Genomic DNA, 17856 nt, shown 5'->3' with positions numbered 1-17856 from the left:
ATTAGGTGAGCTGTTGCCTCGGGTCACTTCTCGATTCGGCTAGATAGTGTGAGTCGAGCCGATCGAGCCGTTGACAACCATAAACCCGGGCCGAGAAGTATTGAACATTTTTGCTTGGTGCCCTATAACTTTTATCAACTTTTGGCTCGAGTCCTAATACTTACTCCTCTGGAACTCAAATCCAGAACCTATGACCGATGTCCTTGCCTCCTAAAGACTTTCCCAAGACCTAGATCTACAGCCAACTATGTAGTTTTTTATATTCAGATACAAACCGCCTACATTTCATGGTTATACACTGTGTTGTTATATTTATTATTATTTAATAATACAAGAAGAAGTTGTTGCAGTAGTAGTAGTAGTATCATTGATAATTATATTGTATATCTATGATACTTGAAAAGAGTACCTGGAACTACAGACAGGGTTTAGCTCGAATTGGCTCGACTCGACTCGAAACTCGGCCCAAATTCGAGTCGGGTTAGAGGAAATTTTTCGAGTCGAGTCGAGTTTCAAAGAAAACTCACTCGAACTCGCTCGTGCCCATCCATACCAAGTACTCAATTTTTTTCGCAAAAATTTGGATCCCCACTACCACCTTAGGATGTATTATAATGAAAGCGATATAACAGCATCCCAGTTTGTATTAAGACTTAACTGTATACCAAAAGTCATTTCACTTAATTTTTCAATTTGACCGTGATGATCAGGCATGTATAGTTACATTCAATTTTTATATAATATTATATATATTATAGTATTTCAAAAAAAATTCAGTAGTTAACTCCTCATAGGCTGTGTGTCTCGAATGCCAAGTAATAGTATAAGTTCTATTGCTATTATTACAATTACAAATATCAATATCTAAAAGTGCCTGAAGTTTTTTATTCACTTAGATATACTCATCTCAGAAAGGTAAACAGAACGAATGAAAAAGGAAGAGAAGCGGAGGCCTTGAAAGTAAAACGTAAACAAATTCATCAGTGTTTAGAAGATGCTGTCTCCAAAGCAGTGATCAGAGTAGTTAGGTAAGCCAGAATGAGTCGGTGGGTCAGAGTGGATCAAGTTGGGTGGTGGATCGAAGTGGGTTACGGTGGGGGTGGGTCGCAGTGTCATGGTGGGTGGTGAGTTGCAGTGGGTCATGGTGTGTGATAAGTCGCATGAGTCACATGCTGTTGAACCACGACCCACTGACCCAACGATCCACTAACCCGCTCCATCTCTGTACGTGGCCACTAAAGTAACAGAAACGAAATTAATTTATTCTTTTCTATTTCTTTTTTTCGATTCAGCGTCCTAATAGGTTCCATCTACTGGTTGAATCCAGAGGCGGCTTGTGATGGAAGTCACACTGGTAAAAAAAAAAAAAAAAAAAAAAAAAAAGTTTTATCGCTTCAAGCTAAGGAAATAAAGTTAATATAACCTTTTCTTCCTTTAGTTTCAAGCTAAAAATAAAAAGTTTAATTTTGCCGGCATTACTTCTCTCACGAGCCGCCTCTGGTTAAACCATATATTCAAACCTGAAATGATAGAAACTAGACATTTAAAATTTCAACATCGATTGCTATAGAACGAAAACCCTAAGAGGTGCCGAGAAGTGGTCCTTCTTTCAATCAGCGTCCCAAGAACAGGGTTCTTCTCCTCCTTTAACTCTCTCTTTATATCGGAAGTAGTAGAAATTAACAATTTCCGTTTTCAACAATCGCTATAAAACAAATGTCGTAATAGCTAGCAACAAGATTCTTTTTTTAAATCAATTCAGTGTCTAAAGAAAATATCATATCTTTAACTGAATGTCTCTATTAAAACAAGAAGTGGAGAAGTCTAGTAACGCTTTTGGTTTGAATGTCAATCTTCATATAAGCTTACCTTTATTTATTTATTTATGCATATTTCAGTGTATTACCGGATCTATGCATTTTAACCCGTTACATATGAGGGATGATATTCTTTAGCGAACACACTTTCTGGGGAAAACGGAAGAAAGACAGGAATGAGGAAGGAACGAAGCGGCCTGACACCTACATTTAAGGTGATATCTCGTCATTTGCCTCGTGTTAATGCGAAAAAGTCAGGAAAAACTTCATTCAGAAGGGCTGGCCTGGAGAAAATGGTACACCTATTCCACTAAGTCTCGTCGCCGGGAATTGAACTCAGGACTACTCGCACCAAGGACGGGGTCATTAGCGACTACACTTCGTGGAACCAAAAGCTTTATATAGGAAAAAGTGTAATTAAAAAGTAGCAAGAAAGAGCTTTTAGATCTCACATCTCAAGATAAAAAAATCATCTCGAACCTTATCCGTGTGTTACAACTGGAAATTATAACTCCATTAAGATCAGTTTCAATATTGAGTAGGGATGACCACTTTTTCTTTCTAACGAAAAATACTATGTCCAAAAATGAATTTTTCGAAAAACATTTTTTTTAAATACGAAAAACGAATTTTTTCAGTAAACAAAAAATGACGATTTTTTTTTCAAAAAAGAATTTTTTGAAAACCGTGAAATAGCTTTTCGGAGAACAAGTTATCCCTAGTATTGAGTTCGCATACCGTAATTTAACGAAGTGAAACGAACCTCACTTGCTTTTATTAGGTACGATGTTTCCAGGCACACGATCTCTACTTGTACATGTACTTCCTTTAACCTACATTCACATGTAATTGGTTGACTCGAGTTTAGCGTGTTTCCAGTACTAAGACCATATCAAACGAGATCTACTATTTAAAGTGGGATCCGAGATACTACCTAGGATTTTATTTAAGGTAACGATACCCACCGGGAATCGAACTCGAAACTACTCTCACACAAAGCATGTGCATTATACACTCAACTGTTACTTTTTTGCTTTTAGTTTAATGCCCACTACCATGCACTGAGGTTAAGGGAGACGGTGATGATGAGATGGATAATCAATGGGGCAGAACCCCGAACAAATGTATTCAGTGTTTGTTCAACAGAAAGCCTACTTGACACGGGCTGTGGTCAAACTAGGGATCCCATACGACATAGGTGAACGCTCTACCATTGAGCCACCGCGCCTCTGCCACTACGTTTACTTGGAGACCAATTTCCCTTGACACCATCACGAAGACATTCCGCTTTTCTTCTACTTCATCCTTTTCATCTATAGCATATTGTCCATTCAATTAATGTCTCTTTCCAGTATGGACGCTACATAAAATATTCCCCCACAGGTTACCATTGGGCTTGAACCACATGTACTGATTGGAATCGATCCGCAGTCTACCGCGCAGAAGACGTTTATGGTAATAATCTATCCGCAGATGACCATTCCGTTTATATACGAGGTGCTACCCAAAATATCCGAGAATCTTTTAACAGATAAACCAGTATAAATACGACATTCCGCATTTTTTCTCTTCAATTTCCGAGGAATTATGCATAAGGAGTTTGTTTCACTTACCACAATGCCAATGGGAAGTTTTACTGCAAGGTTTTGTAGACATTGAAGGAAGATGTTTTGTGCAAACAGCCAGAGCTGTAGCAAACGAAAGACTGGTTGCTGCACTATGACAACGCGCTTGCGCACACCTCGCTCGTCGTGAGGGAATTCCTAGCCAAAACAACTTGGCAATAGCCCCCAGCATTTCCACTCCCCTAACCTCCCCCCGTGTAGCTTCTACCTGTTCCCGAAGATTAAACTTGCGTTGAAAGGACATTTTGACTCCATTGAATACATTCAAGAGCAACCGCAATGGGTCCTGAACACCCTTCACACTGCGGACTTCCGAGAATGCTTCCAAAAGTGGAAACAACGCTGGGATCGTTGCACATATGCAACGGAAGGGACTACTTTAAAGGTGACGGAGAACATTAGGGCGTAAATATAGTTTTCTGACTTTCTCGGATATTTTGGGTAGCACTCGTAAGTAGCTGGTTCAGTACTTAGAACTGTTGTCGTATTGATGCACGGGTTGTCGGGTTCAATTACTGGTGGGAGACCATTGAATATATTATTTTGGTCCGAATTCCACCTTCAATAGTATATCACCTTTCGTACACTGCCAAGTTTCTTAAACAAACAAAATCAATTCGTGCCATTTATTAGACTTACAATCTATGCTATGCTTAAGTATCCAAAGTTTTATAGAACAGTTATACCTATATATTCATCTATAGACAGATATCATAGTAAAAACGAATAGAGATATTGAGCAGCGATTTTCCGGAATCAATACAACATTGCAAAGATTGGTTCCATCTTATCTTTTACCGGTAACGCTCTATTCAGACCGTAGGTAGCAGTGGCGTATTTAGGGGGGAACTTCCGGGCTTAAGTCCCCCCCCCGAAATCTTACTTACTATAGTAAAGTATATGAAATATCTTGCAGAATTTTCACATTTTCAGGCAAAGCTCCCTTCCCCCTGAAACAAAATCGTAAATACGCCATTGGTAGGTGGTAAGGTATTTGCGGCAAATAAGGACTACCTAAGTATAAATACTTAATTTCTTAAATACATATGACGTAATAGACAAAAGTTTATATGCATTTTATTTGTCAATGTTGTCTCTATCTTACGATATATTTACTTTAACTTAAACATTGTGCTAAATGTATGAAAAACGTATTGAAAGAGAAACATATAAAATGTTCTTATTACCCCACGATAGGTAAATGAGGCCCACAATTTGAAAATTAAAATTTTAGGACTTGCGAAACCACTGAAACTCAATTAACACAAAACATTTTTACAGCACTTCAAATGCTAATAATGAAACGATATTTAATAACAATATGGATATGAAATGTTACGGATATAGGTAATCTCCTTTGTGTTATGCAATCGTTAGTTAAGTCATTGCGATGACATTCTATGACTAACACATTCCTTTAATTACAATTTACAATTTTGTTATGTTTAATATGAGTAATTGTTATTTACGCAAAATTTATCATGCAAGTATATAATATATAATATATAATATATATGATGCAGTATCATATATATATGATGCAGTATCATATACCTTGAAATTTCAGATATTTTTGCTCGAAAAAAACAATAAAAACCAATATAACATGCATTTAAGAATATATTGCCAAGTCTCCCTGAGACTTATTACTATCTCAGAGCTTAATGAAGTGAGAGAAGAATTTTTCGATCAACAGGAACAGATTCTACACCTATATAGTACATAACTGCATCATTTACCCCCACCCCACCCCACCCTCTGTGCTCAAGAGAATCTTAGATTTGGTTTTCTACAATGAGTGTCTTATTGACTAAGAACCCGCCCTTCACTAAGGCATTGATGTGGGATAAAATTAAATATGTTCACAACATTCCACAAATCAGAATATTCTTGTTTCTTGGGCATTACCTTTGCAAAGAATTCATCTAACCTGATACTGTCTATCTTCTCTTCCTATTCTCTGAGGTCAGGAGACCCCTGAATTTCAGTATAGAAGGACATAAATTGAAACTTTACTTTCTCAGATACAGAATCAGATATTCTGTTATGCTCATGCAGAGTTTGTAGGATGCGTTTCATTCTAATCTGAGCAAGTTCTGGATTGTTCTTTTGCAGCCTGGGGTCCACAGCTGACGGTTTGGTTTGGGTACAAAACCTCGCGGCCAGAACCTCGCGGCGACAACCTCGCGGACCAAAACCTCGCCTGGCCAAAACCTCGCCTCCCAAAACCTCGCGGCCCAAAATCTCGCCGGACCGAAACCTCGCCTGGCCAAAACCTCGCCGCCCAAAACCTCGCGGGACAAAATCTCGCCGGGCCAAAACCCCGCCTGGCCATAACCTCGCCGCCCAAAACGTCGCGGGCCAAAACCTCGCGGGGCCAAAACCTCGCCACCCAAAACCTCGCGGGCCAAAACCTCGCCTTGCCAAAATCACGTCTTCCAAAACCTCGCGCCCCAAAATATCGCCATATCCAAAATCTCGCCTGACCAAAATGTAAATGTTCCAACAGATGATAAGGATGACGGTATAAAAGACGCTGTTTCAGAAGAAGTATCACGGTTATTTGACCAAGTCCAGCGATAACATATGAAAATTCTATTTCTGTATTAGAGGATTTCAATGTGAAGGTAGGGCGACAGGATGTTTTTAAACTGGTTATAGGGAAAGAAAGTCTGCATAAGGAAAGCAATAACAACTAGCGGTGTTAGTTTCGTGAACTTTAGAACATCCAAAAACTTAAAATGTTAGCAAAAATCTAATAATATTTATGAAAGTATGAAATAATATATCAGTTTTTACGACGTCCCTTGATTATGTCCTGTAGGTTAAAGGAGACGTAGATGACCAGGATGAAGGAAATGATCGAATAAAGAAAGTGGGAGGAAACGGGAATAACCCGAGAAAGCCCACGCACACGATGTTTTATCTCTTCTTCTTCTTCTTCTTCTTCTTATTATTATTATTATTATTATTATTATTTGTAATGTGGAATTGCATATTAAGAAACTCATTGGGTAAATTTTAAAGAAAAGTTTCATTCGCGGCGAGGTTTTGGCCACGCGATGTTTTGGGCGGCGAGGTTTTGGGCGGCGAGGTTTTGGCCACGCGAGGTTTTGGGCGGCGAGGTTTTGGACACGCGAGGTTTTGGCCCGGCGAGATTTTGTCCCGCGAGGTTTTGGGCGGCGAGGTTTCGGCCACGCGAGGTTTTGGCCCGGCGAGATTTTGTCCCGCGAGGTTTTGGCCGGCGAGATTTTGGGCGGCGATGTTTCGGCCGCGAGATTTTGTCCGTATCCCCAGCTGACAGAGCACGTACCGGTTTGTACTTCAGAGGGCTTCTTTCCACAATCTTCTTGATTGTGCCTAGCAAAATGTTTCAATAGTCAAGCCTGAAAGCTAGTGTATTTTTATCTGATGCTTTCAGTTCTTTCAGTAGTTTTTCTGTCTTAAGACCAATGTCCACGAAGATGACAAGTCATACTTCGATTTCTGCTTTTACATGATCAATTATCCCCTCTCTGTCACACACACAGTACCTCACTCCCTCAGTACGAAATAGCAACACTGTATCACTCATGTGAATGTTGTATCATTGTGGTCCTCTTCACATGTCAAATGTTAGATTGAAGAAAAAATGATGTTACACTTGCACATTTATATTCCCTAACTTTCAATAACATTTTAAGCAAAATGCATTATTTCCCTGACTTTTCCAGACATGTTTTCATTTTCCTGACATTCCCTGATTTTCCAGAATGTGGGAACCCTGCCGAAGATAAGAAGATTGATGGAGACCCGACCTTAAATTTTCCTCGCACTCACACTTCTGTACAGTTCATTAAATTACACAACAGTTAAAAACGATTTTCTTTTGAAACGTGGAAACGCAGCGATCACTATGCTGGAGATTAGCAGCTTTCTGCTAGGTCTCGTTTCTAAAATACCTCCCTGAGACATTTTCTACAGACAATCTCAAGAGCCTGTTTGTATACCACTTGACGCTTATCACTATTCCCTCCATTATTTAAAAATGATTCAATACTCTAAGTCTAGTCCGCCTGTGAATACAGGAATAAATTAAAACAGTAACCATGTTTGCAATTCGCATGCCATGATCACCTGTTGAAGAATAAATGTGATGAGTTCTAGTGAGAAATCAGAGGGCTGGAGTTGTTGCTGAGCTTTCAAATTTCACCCGCCAAGTCAAATGCTCCCGAGTCTGATGTCACCTGTGTGAAAATTCTGAATCTAGCCATGAACTTATATGTGGCTAAACACCTAGGGTAACCACCCCGTCCGGTATTTTACGTTTACCAAGTTTGCTTTTTGACCTTATTCGGTGTTTGGTACGGGCTCAAAACCTCTTTCCCTTTTACTAGTCCTATTCAGATAACTTTCTAATTGCGTGGAAAGTAGATTTAGTTGAATTTATATAATAAAATGAACCGCATTTGACAACCGGCTGATCACGGTCATAGCGCAATTCCATTTGACAACGAATTTGTTGTTTTTTCCCATTAATGTTATAGTTTGCAAAGTAACAGTGATGCGAATTTAGCCTACTTTTGGCTACATCTAGCATATTTGGAGAGGCATTTAGCCACACAAATATATGAAATGCTTATAACCTTAAATTTAGGTGATTTTATGGAACTCTTGCCATTTTTGACTTTTTTTTTTATTTGTCATTAAATGATTTCCAAAAATACTTGCTTCTCCATAGCTCCACATAAAAATGAATATATTAGCTGTCATTGTAAAGAATCGTACTAATTTATTTCTCAAGACTATCATTGCCTGATGAAGCTAATATATTCATTTAGTTGGCGAAACTATTACACAATTATTTTAAAATAAATTACTTTGTTCAGTGGTCTGTATTTCTAGTTCAAGTTATATAAGATAGCAAAGGCAGTGGCGGATCTAGCCCGGGGCTGGGGGTGCCTAGCCCCCCCCCCTCGTTTTTGAACGACAAAAATAATTTATGCTATTATTTATATATTTTGAAAGTTCATAGTAAACTCATGATATACTTATCATAGTCTGAGTTCCGGTCTGCCCAAGGGCGCCCATCAGGGGGCCAAGGTGGGGCGGTCGCCCCTCCTAAGTAAAAATCGTACTTGGGAATATCGAAAGCCCAATAGATTTTTTACATTAGTTATAGCAAAATTTGAAACTATATTTGAAACCTCGCTTATATTTGCCCCCCTTGGAAACCACAACATGGGCGCCCTTGGGCCTGCCCCCCAGTTGTTACCTTCTAGATCCGCTACTGAGCAAAGGTAATATGAACCAATTAGTAACTAAAGTTATTAAATTCGAATCGCTTAATTTTATGTGAAGTAACCACTTTTGATGAGCAATGATGTTACAATCTTAGGAGTATATACATACTCTAGAAGGGTGTCCGGTATTTCCATTTTCAAAAGATGGCAATCCTATAAACACCCCTAGTGTGTACAGACAAAATGATAAGCACGAGAATGAATGTTCAAACAGTTAGTTCAAAAAACTAACAGAATAAATTTATTTAAGCATTAATGACTACAATGTAGAGACGTTTGATTAAAATATACGTATCAAGTAGTGTTAATATCCTATCTGATGTTAACACATGCAGACAAAAGCATGCTGGTTACTATGACAACCTACGACATCCCGACCAAAAAATGATGGCAGCGTAAACTTCTTGTGACTAAATCGAACACTTATTGTTTTTTCTTTTCATGGTACAAACGATCAAAACGGATTACCAACGGTGCAGACGCAATACTAAGTTGAGGAGCTGCTCCTCAAGTCGATTTTTGAGGGGCGTGGGGGGGGAGGTAAACTGCTCTTCCACCAACATTTTTCCCTACCAGAATTATAATTCTATATAAAAATCCTGTCAACAAGCTAGTTACTCGTGCTCACTCTACGCAATTGCCCCACTTTTAAGTATACCCCTCTCAGAGCGTTTCCAGACAATTTCCTGACGCGGAAAGGGCAAAATCTCCACGGGGAAACAAGAGTGATTTGGGGGGGAGGGGTAAACTCTAAACGGAGCCAGTAACACTCAAGTAAATAAAAAGTTGGACTTTTATTCCTCTCATTGCCTCTTTGACCTACCTCTCTCCGTAAAGACCCCCAGAAAATTTATCCTGCAAGAAACTTTGATAAGTGGGGAGATACATCCTTCACCTGGTATTTCGTATGGGGTGGTACAGTACAAAATATGGGATAGACATGAACACTGTCCAACAAGTGATCTGTTTCAAAGTATTCAGAGTTCTTGCTCCTGCGACAGCACTACTGCAGTCTATTTCTATATATTTCTGTGCTGCAGAGAGATTGATTTCTTAAGTTAAAGATAATCTGAACACTTTTCGCTCTGACAGGAGATGGGCTGCAACAGCACAAAAAATTGAGGATTTGTGCTATAAGCACAGCATCATGATTAGAGAAAGACGTTCAAGGAAGCAGAAACGTTTTTTTGATGAAATAGGAGTGGATGATCAGCGGCCTAGTAATGTTCTGCTGACATTTCGTGTGGAGGTGTACGACACTTTGCTGGATTCAATGATGTTGCAGTTGACAGATCACTTCAGTGAATATAACATTGCCATATTAAAGGAAATGAACCTGTTTACTCACAGTAACCTTATTCCCTCGGCAGTAAGTGAATCTGTAACTGTGAAAGAGAAGAAAATACAGAATTTATGTGAAAACTATGGGCTGAATGCTATTATTGTTGCTAAAGAACTGGAAACGTTTTCTTCAGTGGACAAGGCAAGTCATCATAATTTGGATATTACAGATTTTTGTAGTAACGAAGTCAATAAAACACACGAAAACTTTGACAAATATTTTGACGATAACAGCAGTACATCATCCACAGCAGAAGATGAAGAAACACTTGAAGTAAATGCTACGTTTGGGTGAATCGAGTTGCTCCTCAAGACACATGCGATAGAGTTGTGCTAAATACGCTCAATATGTCAGGGAAGTTTAGGTGCAAAGCTCAAAGGGTTTAGAAGATACAGCCACTAGAAGGTGTGATGGCATCAAATGTTTCTATTCCGACATCATGTGGAAAATCATTCCAAGTGATAAGAAGAAAGTGCCCCTGTTATTTTATTCCTGGTCTGCAAACAAAGACGACAGTTTTTCGTCAGTGTGTGTGCCAGAAGGCTTTGAATTGATCAAACGGCTGATATCTGGTGGATGTTCTACCATAATTCAGCTTCTGGATGTTCACTTGTTCCGTCCATGCAAAACCATTGTTCATCACTGATACAACAATAACAAAAAGCGGCGTGAATGTTTGGCATCGTGACAGGTTCATACAACTTCAGTCGTTCACAATTCACCAGTTCTGTGCTTCTTCTTTTCGCAACATGATTCGATTCGCTTCCTATACTTGAATGAGGAGCCTGGAAGTTGAGTCGCTCCTTACGATTAGTGCTTTGACAGAATTGTGTACGACAAATGTTTCAAGTGCGACTCAATTGCATTTGTCAGGTTTACTCACTGTGAACAAAGTATTTTTACGAGGCATGGACTCTTTCCTGAGCTGCATATTGATTGTAGTAATTGGTAACTTTTCTATGGAATAATAAAATCACTTCAGATTTGCTAAAGAAACACTTTCTCTTGTGTTTCATCACTTAAATATGCTGGAAACACGAACATGATCTAGTTTAGAGGGACTAATAGGTATAAGACTATTCTCTTATGTTTTGAACTATGTATTACGATTATAACATGTACACTCATGCCCAAAATTATGGTCGCATGTCTATAAATATGTTGTTCTAGGAATATAATTTGATAACGAATTTGCCCGGTATTTCTTATAATGTTAGTATGTGTATAATCGGCAAAGACATGTATGTGGCAAATTTCATGTCAAAAGACCAGTAAATAAGAACAATAAAACGAAAATAAAATTTTCTTGTCCATTTAGCAACATTGTATTTTACTCGTTATAATTTTCGTATTTAAAATTCTTTTCCTATGAAATTTACCACAAATATGAATAGTCTTACTATCTGATTCCGATGCCAGAACATTTTAGCAGACATTCATTCATCTAGCATTACACTCCGGAGAGGATATTTTATTATAAGGAGTTGACTCAGGAATCAGATGTTCTTGAGAAGATTTCAGTTCAGGACATTATTAACATGATAGCAATGTCTTCTGATAGCCTATTATGTGTAGCAACCTTATAAGATGTTAGTTATACACAGAGTTTCAGAACATTCGAGATATTTAATGCTGTAATAAGTAACGAGATGTAAATTTACCTCAATAGCAAACTTCGGGGGTGATTCCTGACAAAATAAAAACAAAGTAATGAGTAACGATTTTTCTAGAAACGCACCTCTAACGAGAAAAGAGGTGACGAAATCGTGGGGAAACATACTGGGAGCCCTCATGTGGCAAAAGTATCAGTCGCAGAAGTGACGTATCATGTGATCATAAAGAAAGTTTGTTACCGAGGTAAATTTACACCCTGTATACATATTATGTGTAGTAGATCAAATGATGTCCTAACTAGTTCTTGTGTTAGTGTTATCATAATTTGATTGGAACTTTCCGTGTAACTATTATTCTGTGCTCAATATTACAAGCCAAGCATAGTGCCGGATTTACGTATAAGCTAAACAAGCTATAGCTTAGGGCCCCATTCTCTTAGAAGCTCCAAAAATAAAGGAGAAAATTGGATTTACATTTCCAAAATATAAGAGAAACAGTAAATAAGATAAAATCTACATATGACAACAGTGCTTAGTGTTGTATAAGCCCTATGATGTAAGAAATGGCCCCTCTTCTGCTAACCGAATTTTTAAAATATCACTAGTTTCTTCTTTTCTGTATATAGGACGCTTACGTTCATGTGGACACATAAAGGGCCCCATTGCCTTCAATAGCTTAGAGCCCCACCAAATCTAAATCCAGCTCTGGCCAAGCACAAATTCGATCTTTTTTACAACTTTAGCTGTAAAGCATATTTATTTGCTTTATACAGATATAATAAACCTAACACGGAGAAACCGTAAAACTATGTTATAATACACTACAGATTGATGTTTTATATCTTACTTGCGATAAATGTTTCTTATAAATAAATTTAATTGTTTATTAGGATTACGGGTGTTCTTGTATCAAGTGGACCTACATTTTATTATCTTTGCAAAACATGGAAAGACTATGAGTGAGTTAAATCATTAGGCGGGGAGGGGGTATCTGGACGCACATTTATGATTTTCGGGGGGGACTCCTCAAACCACAAAGGGGAGATCTGCAACCCTGCGGATTACTACAGTGCAATATAAGAGAATGCTTGTCTAATTGTATTCTTTATCTTTGATTCAGAGCATAGTAACGCCATATGTTGTCTCTAATGTCTATTGACATCAAGAAAAATATTATTTATGAAATGTTGCAATTGTTTCTACAGTTGCAAATTGAGTGATAGCTGGGTTGTAAACTTGGGAAAGTTGAAAGTAAAGATTAATAAGTTTAAATTAGTTCTAAACAAGCTTCACTCAAATGTTTCCGATTTTTCAATTTACGGTGTAGATTTGAGTGCATATTTGAATTCCAGTATTGTAGCTTCGAATTCGATGAATTGTTATATTCTTTAGAGATCAGTAATTACTGGAGCGAGCCGCCTAAGGCGTTAATGAGCATTTCAACTTCAGATATAACGGGAAGATGAGAACTAAAGGAATGTGATGGCACCCGTAAAGCAATATGATTCTATATGCATTTTTTAATAGTGAATACCTAACTAAACACGCTGAACGGTTTGTAACTCCCAAGGAGTTCGCATTCGATCTTGATGGTGCAAACATTTGTGCTCACTGTGGTGCGCCATTTTTTCATTCGGTGTTAATGGTTTGTTTTGAACGTTTCTTGAATGTCTACGATGTCCATTTTGTGAAGTGTAACACATATATCCCATAGAAGGTTGATCTCTGTACCTCTCGGACATGTATTTTCTTTCTCCATCTTGATGCACAGCACATGGTGAATCATTAGCAGCTAATATGTTTCCTGTCATCATTGTTCACACTACATTTTCAAATGAGCCTTACTAGAGATTGCACTCGCAACCTCGTACTCAAGGGATTTCTTGCAAGACCTATCCTAGTTGTAGTCCCTAAGGTACCCTGCGTCTCACCCATCTTGTACACCATCTACACGGCAGATACTCTTCCACTCCAAACACAGGAATAGCAACATTGGCAGATGACACGATCATCTTTGTCAATCTTGGGAACATCAGATATGCTCACCAATATCTGCGCAGACACATCGAACTTTTACAGCACTGGACGACAAAACTGGAACATAAAAGTGAAGCTACAAAAGACGGCTATAATAAACTTCACGAAAAATAGAACGAGGAACAACTTAATGCAAGCTATGACAGGAACATCACTCCTTAATCAAGATTAAACCAATACCTGGGACTGGGAGTGCAGTTGGATATGAAGCTAACGTTCGCCACACATCTGCAAACCGTCGCCAATAAAACCATCCAACGCTTCAACGTACTACTACCACTACTTCTCTCTCCCTCCTTATCAATAAAAACTATGAGACATGTGTACCAGGTGAGCACACGACCAATCGTGGTGTACGCCCACTCTGCAATGCAACAAGCTGCTGAAGTGCACCTATAACAGTTGCAAATCATTTAAAACAGAGCGGCCAGATCTATTACCGAACACTCGATGGATACTCGTCTGGAACAAATCTCTGAAGACCTAGAGATTCCGTTTTCAAAATATTGTTGGAACCAAAGACCAGCCAGCTTCTGAAGGAAGCTCCAACCTTTTGTTCACCGAAACATTGCCATCATTGGAACGTCAGAACCGACGTCGAATCTACAAGATTGCAGTACCATAACCAACATACGAAGCAACCTGCCATAGGAAATACAACTGGATGAGCGCATCAGTAAGCTGCATTTTTAAAGAATGCATATAAGTTTGCCAAATCCACCATCAATTAACAACGCCAATGAAAGGGAAGGGCTTCGCTCCAGAGCTTCATCACAAAACTTAAAAAGCCGTCAAGAACAACTTTTACGTGTTACTGCCACAGCGAAATCATTATTGCGATCAAACCCATTTCACATGTTAATGGTTCACTACCAATACATCTGGATTAGCAAATATAGATTTTCTACAATGTTATTAGTAATTAACGAAAAAATAAGCTTAAGGATGAGCTGTATACCAATTAATAGGTTACACTGAACTAAATAAAATTGTATGGGAATCGATAAATGCTCATGAGTAGTTTAAGAGAAAAAACATAAAAATTGATGCTGTACGATAAATTATTAAGTTGAAAGTGATACTGAAGTATACATTAAAAGGTTTTTTTTTCCTTAAGGTTGGTTTAAAGGGACAAATTTTGCCGATAGATGTCATTACAGTCTTTGTATTCATCTCGTTTGCTTTTTTTTTTTTTACATTCCACGAAAATTTACGATTTCTCTCACAAGTTTCAATCTGCAGACTGCAAAGTTTTAGAAAAGAAACTTCATAACTTATTGAAGGCAACAATTCGTTCATTTTTTTTTAATTTAGAATTTTCTTCATTGTTGAAATGGCTACAATGTTGCGATGGATATCCCAACCTTTAGCAATGGAACTGTTTCAACAATGAAGAAAATTCTAAATGAAAAATGGACACGGGTTGTTGCCTTTGACAGGTTATGAAGTTCCTTCTCTAAAAATTTGAAGTCTCCAGGTTGAAATTTGTAGGAGAAATTGTAAATTTTCGTTAAAGGTAAAAAAAATACATGAGAGAGAGAGAAAGATACGAAGACACTAGTGAAATCTATCGGCAAAACTTGTCCCTTTATACCGATCTTAAATTACACTAGGGAAAGGACACTATGCAATATAGTTAATAAGATAAATATCCGAAAATTATAGTTGATTCTTAAACTTCAATTTTTCTTTCACTATTATACTATCCAAAGATAAGGCAAATATAGATTAATAGATTGCATCGAAATGAAGAAACTGACATACTTGAGGATAACTTTTGATAAAATCAAAGGGGGGACCTCTTATAACGTTAAAATGGTCTGTTACTATTTTAATGTAGCTGACAGATTTTAATCGATTACAATATATTATTTATTATTTTAGGTACTGTACTTTTAAAATATGCAGTGTTAAGCAGTAGATCGTATATCTATTGTTTAATATATATTAGTGATGACACAAAAACTATTAGTAGTGACACACATACTCGTAACAGTGGCACACAAACTTTGAATAGTGACACACATACTCCTAATAGGAACACTCACACTCTTAACAACGACACAATACTCTTAACAGTGACACACACACTCTTAACAGCAACACATATTTTCTTAATAGACACACATACTCTTAACAGCAACACATATTTTCTTAACAGACACACATACTCTTAACAGCAAGACATGAACCCTTAACAGCGACACACATACTATTAAGAGTGAAACGCATATTCTTAACAGTGACACACAATCATAACAGTAACACACAAACTGCTAACGGTAGCCCAAACACTCTTAACACTGATACACATACCCTTAGCATTAACACATTTACTCATAAGAGTGACAGACGAACTGTTAACAGTGACACACGAAGTGTTAACAGTGACACACATACCCTTAACAGTGACACACTTACTCATAAGGGTGACAGGCGAACTGTTAACAGAGACACACATACTCTTAAAAGTGACAAACTTACTGCTAACAGTGACTCACATACACTTAACAGTGACACACGAACTGTTAATAGTGACAAACTTCCAACAATGGCACCTATGCTTTTAATAGTGACACACATACTCTTAAGAATCACACACAATCTCTTAACAGTGGCACACATACTCTTAACAATGACACACGTACTTATAACAGTGAAACACATACCCTTAACGGTAACACACACTCCTAACACTGGCACAAGCACTCTTAACACTGATACACAAACCCTTAACAGTGACACATTTACTCATAACAGTGACACACATACTCTTAACAATGAAGCACGAACTTTTAATAGTGACACATATACTTACAACAGTGACACACAAACTTCTAACAGTGGCATACATACTTTTAACAGTGGTACATATATTCTTAACAGACACACATACTCATAACAGTGACACAAATTCCCAACAGTGACACACATACTCTTAACAGTGACACATGAACTTTTAATAGTGACACACATACTTACAACAGTGACACACATACAACAGTGACATACATACTCTTAACAAACACTCATACTCATAACAGTGACCCAAATTCCCAACAGTGACACAAATACTCATAATATTAAAACACAAACTCCTAACTGCGGCACAGATACTCTTAACAGTGACACATATATTCCTAAAATTCAAACATGCATTATTTGCATTATAAAACGTCTGTCTAAGCTCTGAATTGAGAACTTACGCGCTTTCGGGACAATTGTTTGAGCGAAAGAAAATAAACATAGAGTACTACAAAGAAACCGTTTCCACATGTTGTTCACTGTACACAAGATAAAAGATGAATTCACGATTTGAGAGACGATCCAGAAAAATGTTTAGAGACTGTAAAAGAATAATAAAATACCATCCCCACCGATATAATTCATCCAATAAAGAAACGCTAAGGCTGGGGGAAGACGAAAAAAAACAACAACAAAAGAATGACGAATAGTTTGTTCATCAAGGGGGAAATATCAGAATACAGGAACAATGTCTCTCGGAAAATTTCCGGTGATGTCAAACAGTGTAGAAGGAAGGTCACACATTGGAGATTACAGAATTCATTACTGTCGTTTTTTTTTTTTAAATACTTTTGTTCTTAAAGTGTAAAGAGTGTGTCTGCTGGCAATAAAGTGGTCAAACAGCATTTCTCACTTCTTTCCTCATAGCCTCTTAGAATTAATTTCTTTTGTTACATAATACCTTCTTTAACAACTGTGCGTATGGCTATCTTTTCAGCTATGTCAAGTGTTCTTCTCATCATTAGCATCATGGTCGCGGTCGAGGTCAAGGACAACCAAACACATCGTTTATAATCTTAACTTTCATTGGTTCTCTACCCATTATATTTTCTTAGATGTTGCTCCAACAAGCCAGGAAGGAAATATTATTACAATGTTTTATTGAAGTACCTATTTATGTATAAAAAGATTATATACCAATGAAAGGTGAATATCATGTATAATTTGGAAATAACTGCCTAGTTAAAATTTACTTCCACAATTACTAACTTGTTAGAAACATGAGCATTACGAAAAATGATGGCAGACGACTGGAAGCTTTCGAAATGTAAATGTGGAGTAGAATGGAGCCAATTAACTGGGTGTTAGAAGGCAGGGGCGGATCCAGGGGGGCAA

The 17856-nt window shown here is 37.8% G+C and overlaps 1 protein-coding gene across 1 annotated transcript in view; it reads right to left on the bottom strand.

Moving 5' to 3' along the window:
- Window positions 1-17080, bottom strand: part of LOC145693510 (protein takeout-like) — a 64804-nt gene extending 47724 nt beyond the window's left edge. The window contains exon 1 of the mRNA XM_081769577.1: window positions 16923-17080. Within this exon, the coding sequence (XP_081625703.1) occupies window positions 16923-16992 (70 nt within the window). The 5' untranslated portion in view covers window positions 16993-17080. The remainder of the gene's footprint in view (window positions 1-16922) is intronic.
- Window positions 17081-17856: the final 776 nt, after the last annotated feature.

The sequence above is a fragment of the Thermobia domestica genome, chromosome 8, assembly GCF_964235325.1.
Source record: "Thermobia domestica chromosome 8, izTheDome1.hap1.1, whole genome shotgun sequence".
NCBI classification, from domain to species: domain Eukaryota; kingdom Metazoa; phylum Arthropoda; class Insecta; order Zygentoma; family Lepismatidae; genus Thermobia; species Thermobia domestica.
Note: the sequence above shows the minus strand (reverse complement) of the source record. Positions and strands in the feature narration are given on the sequence as shown.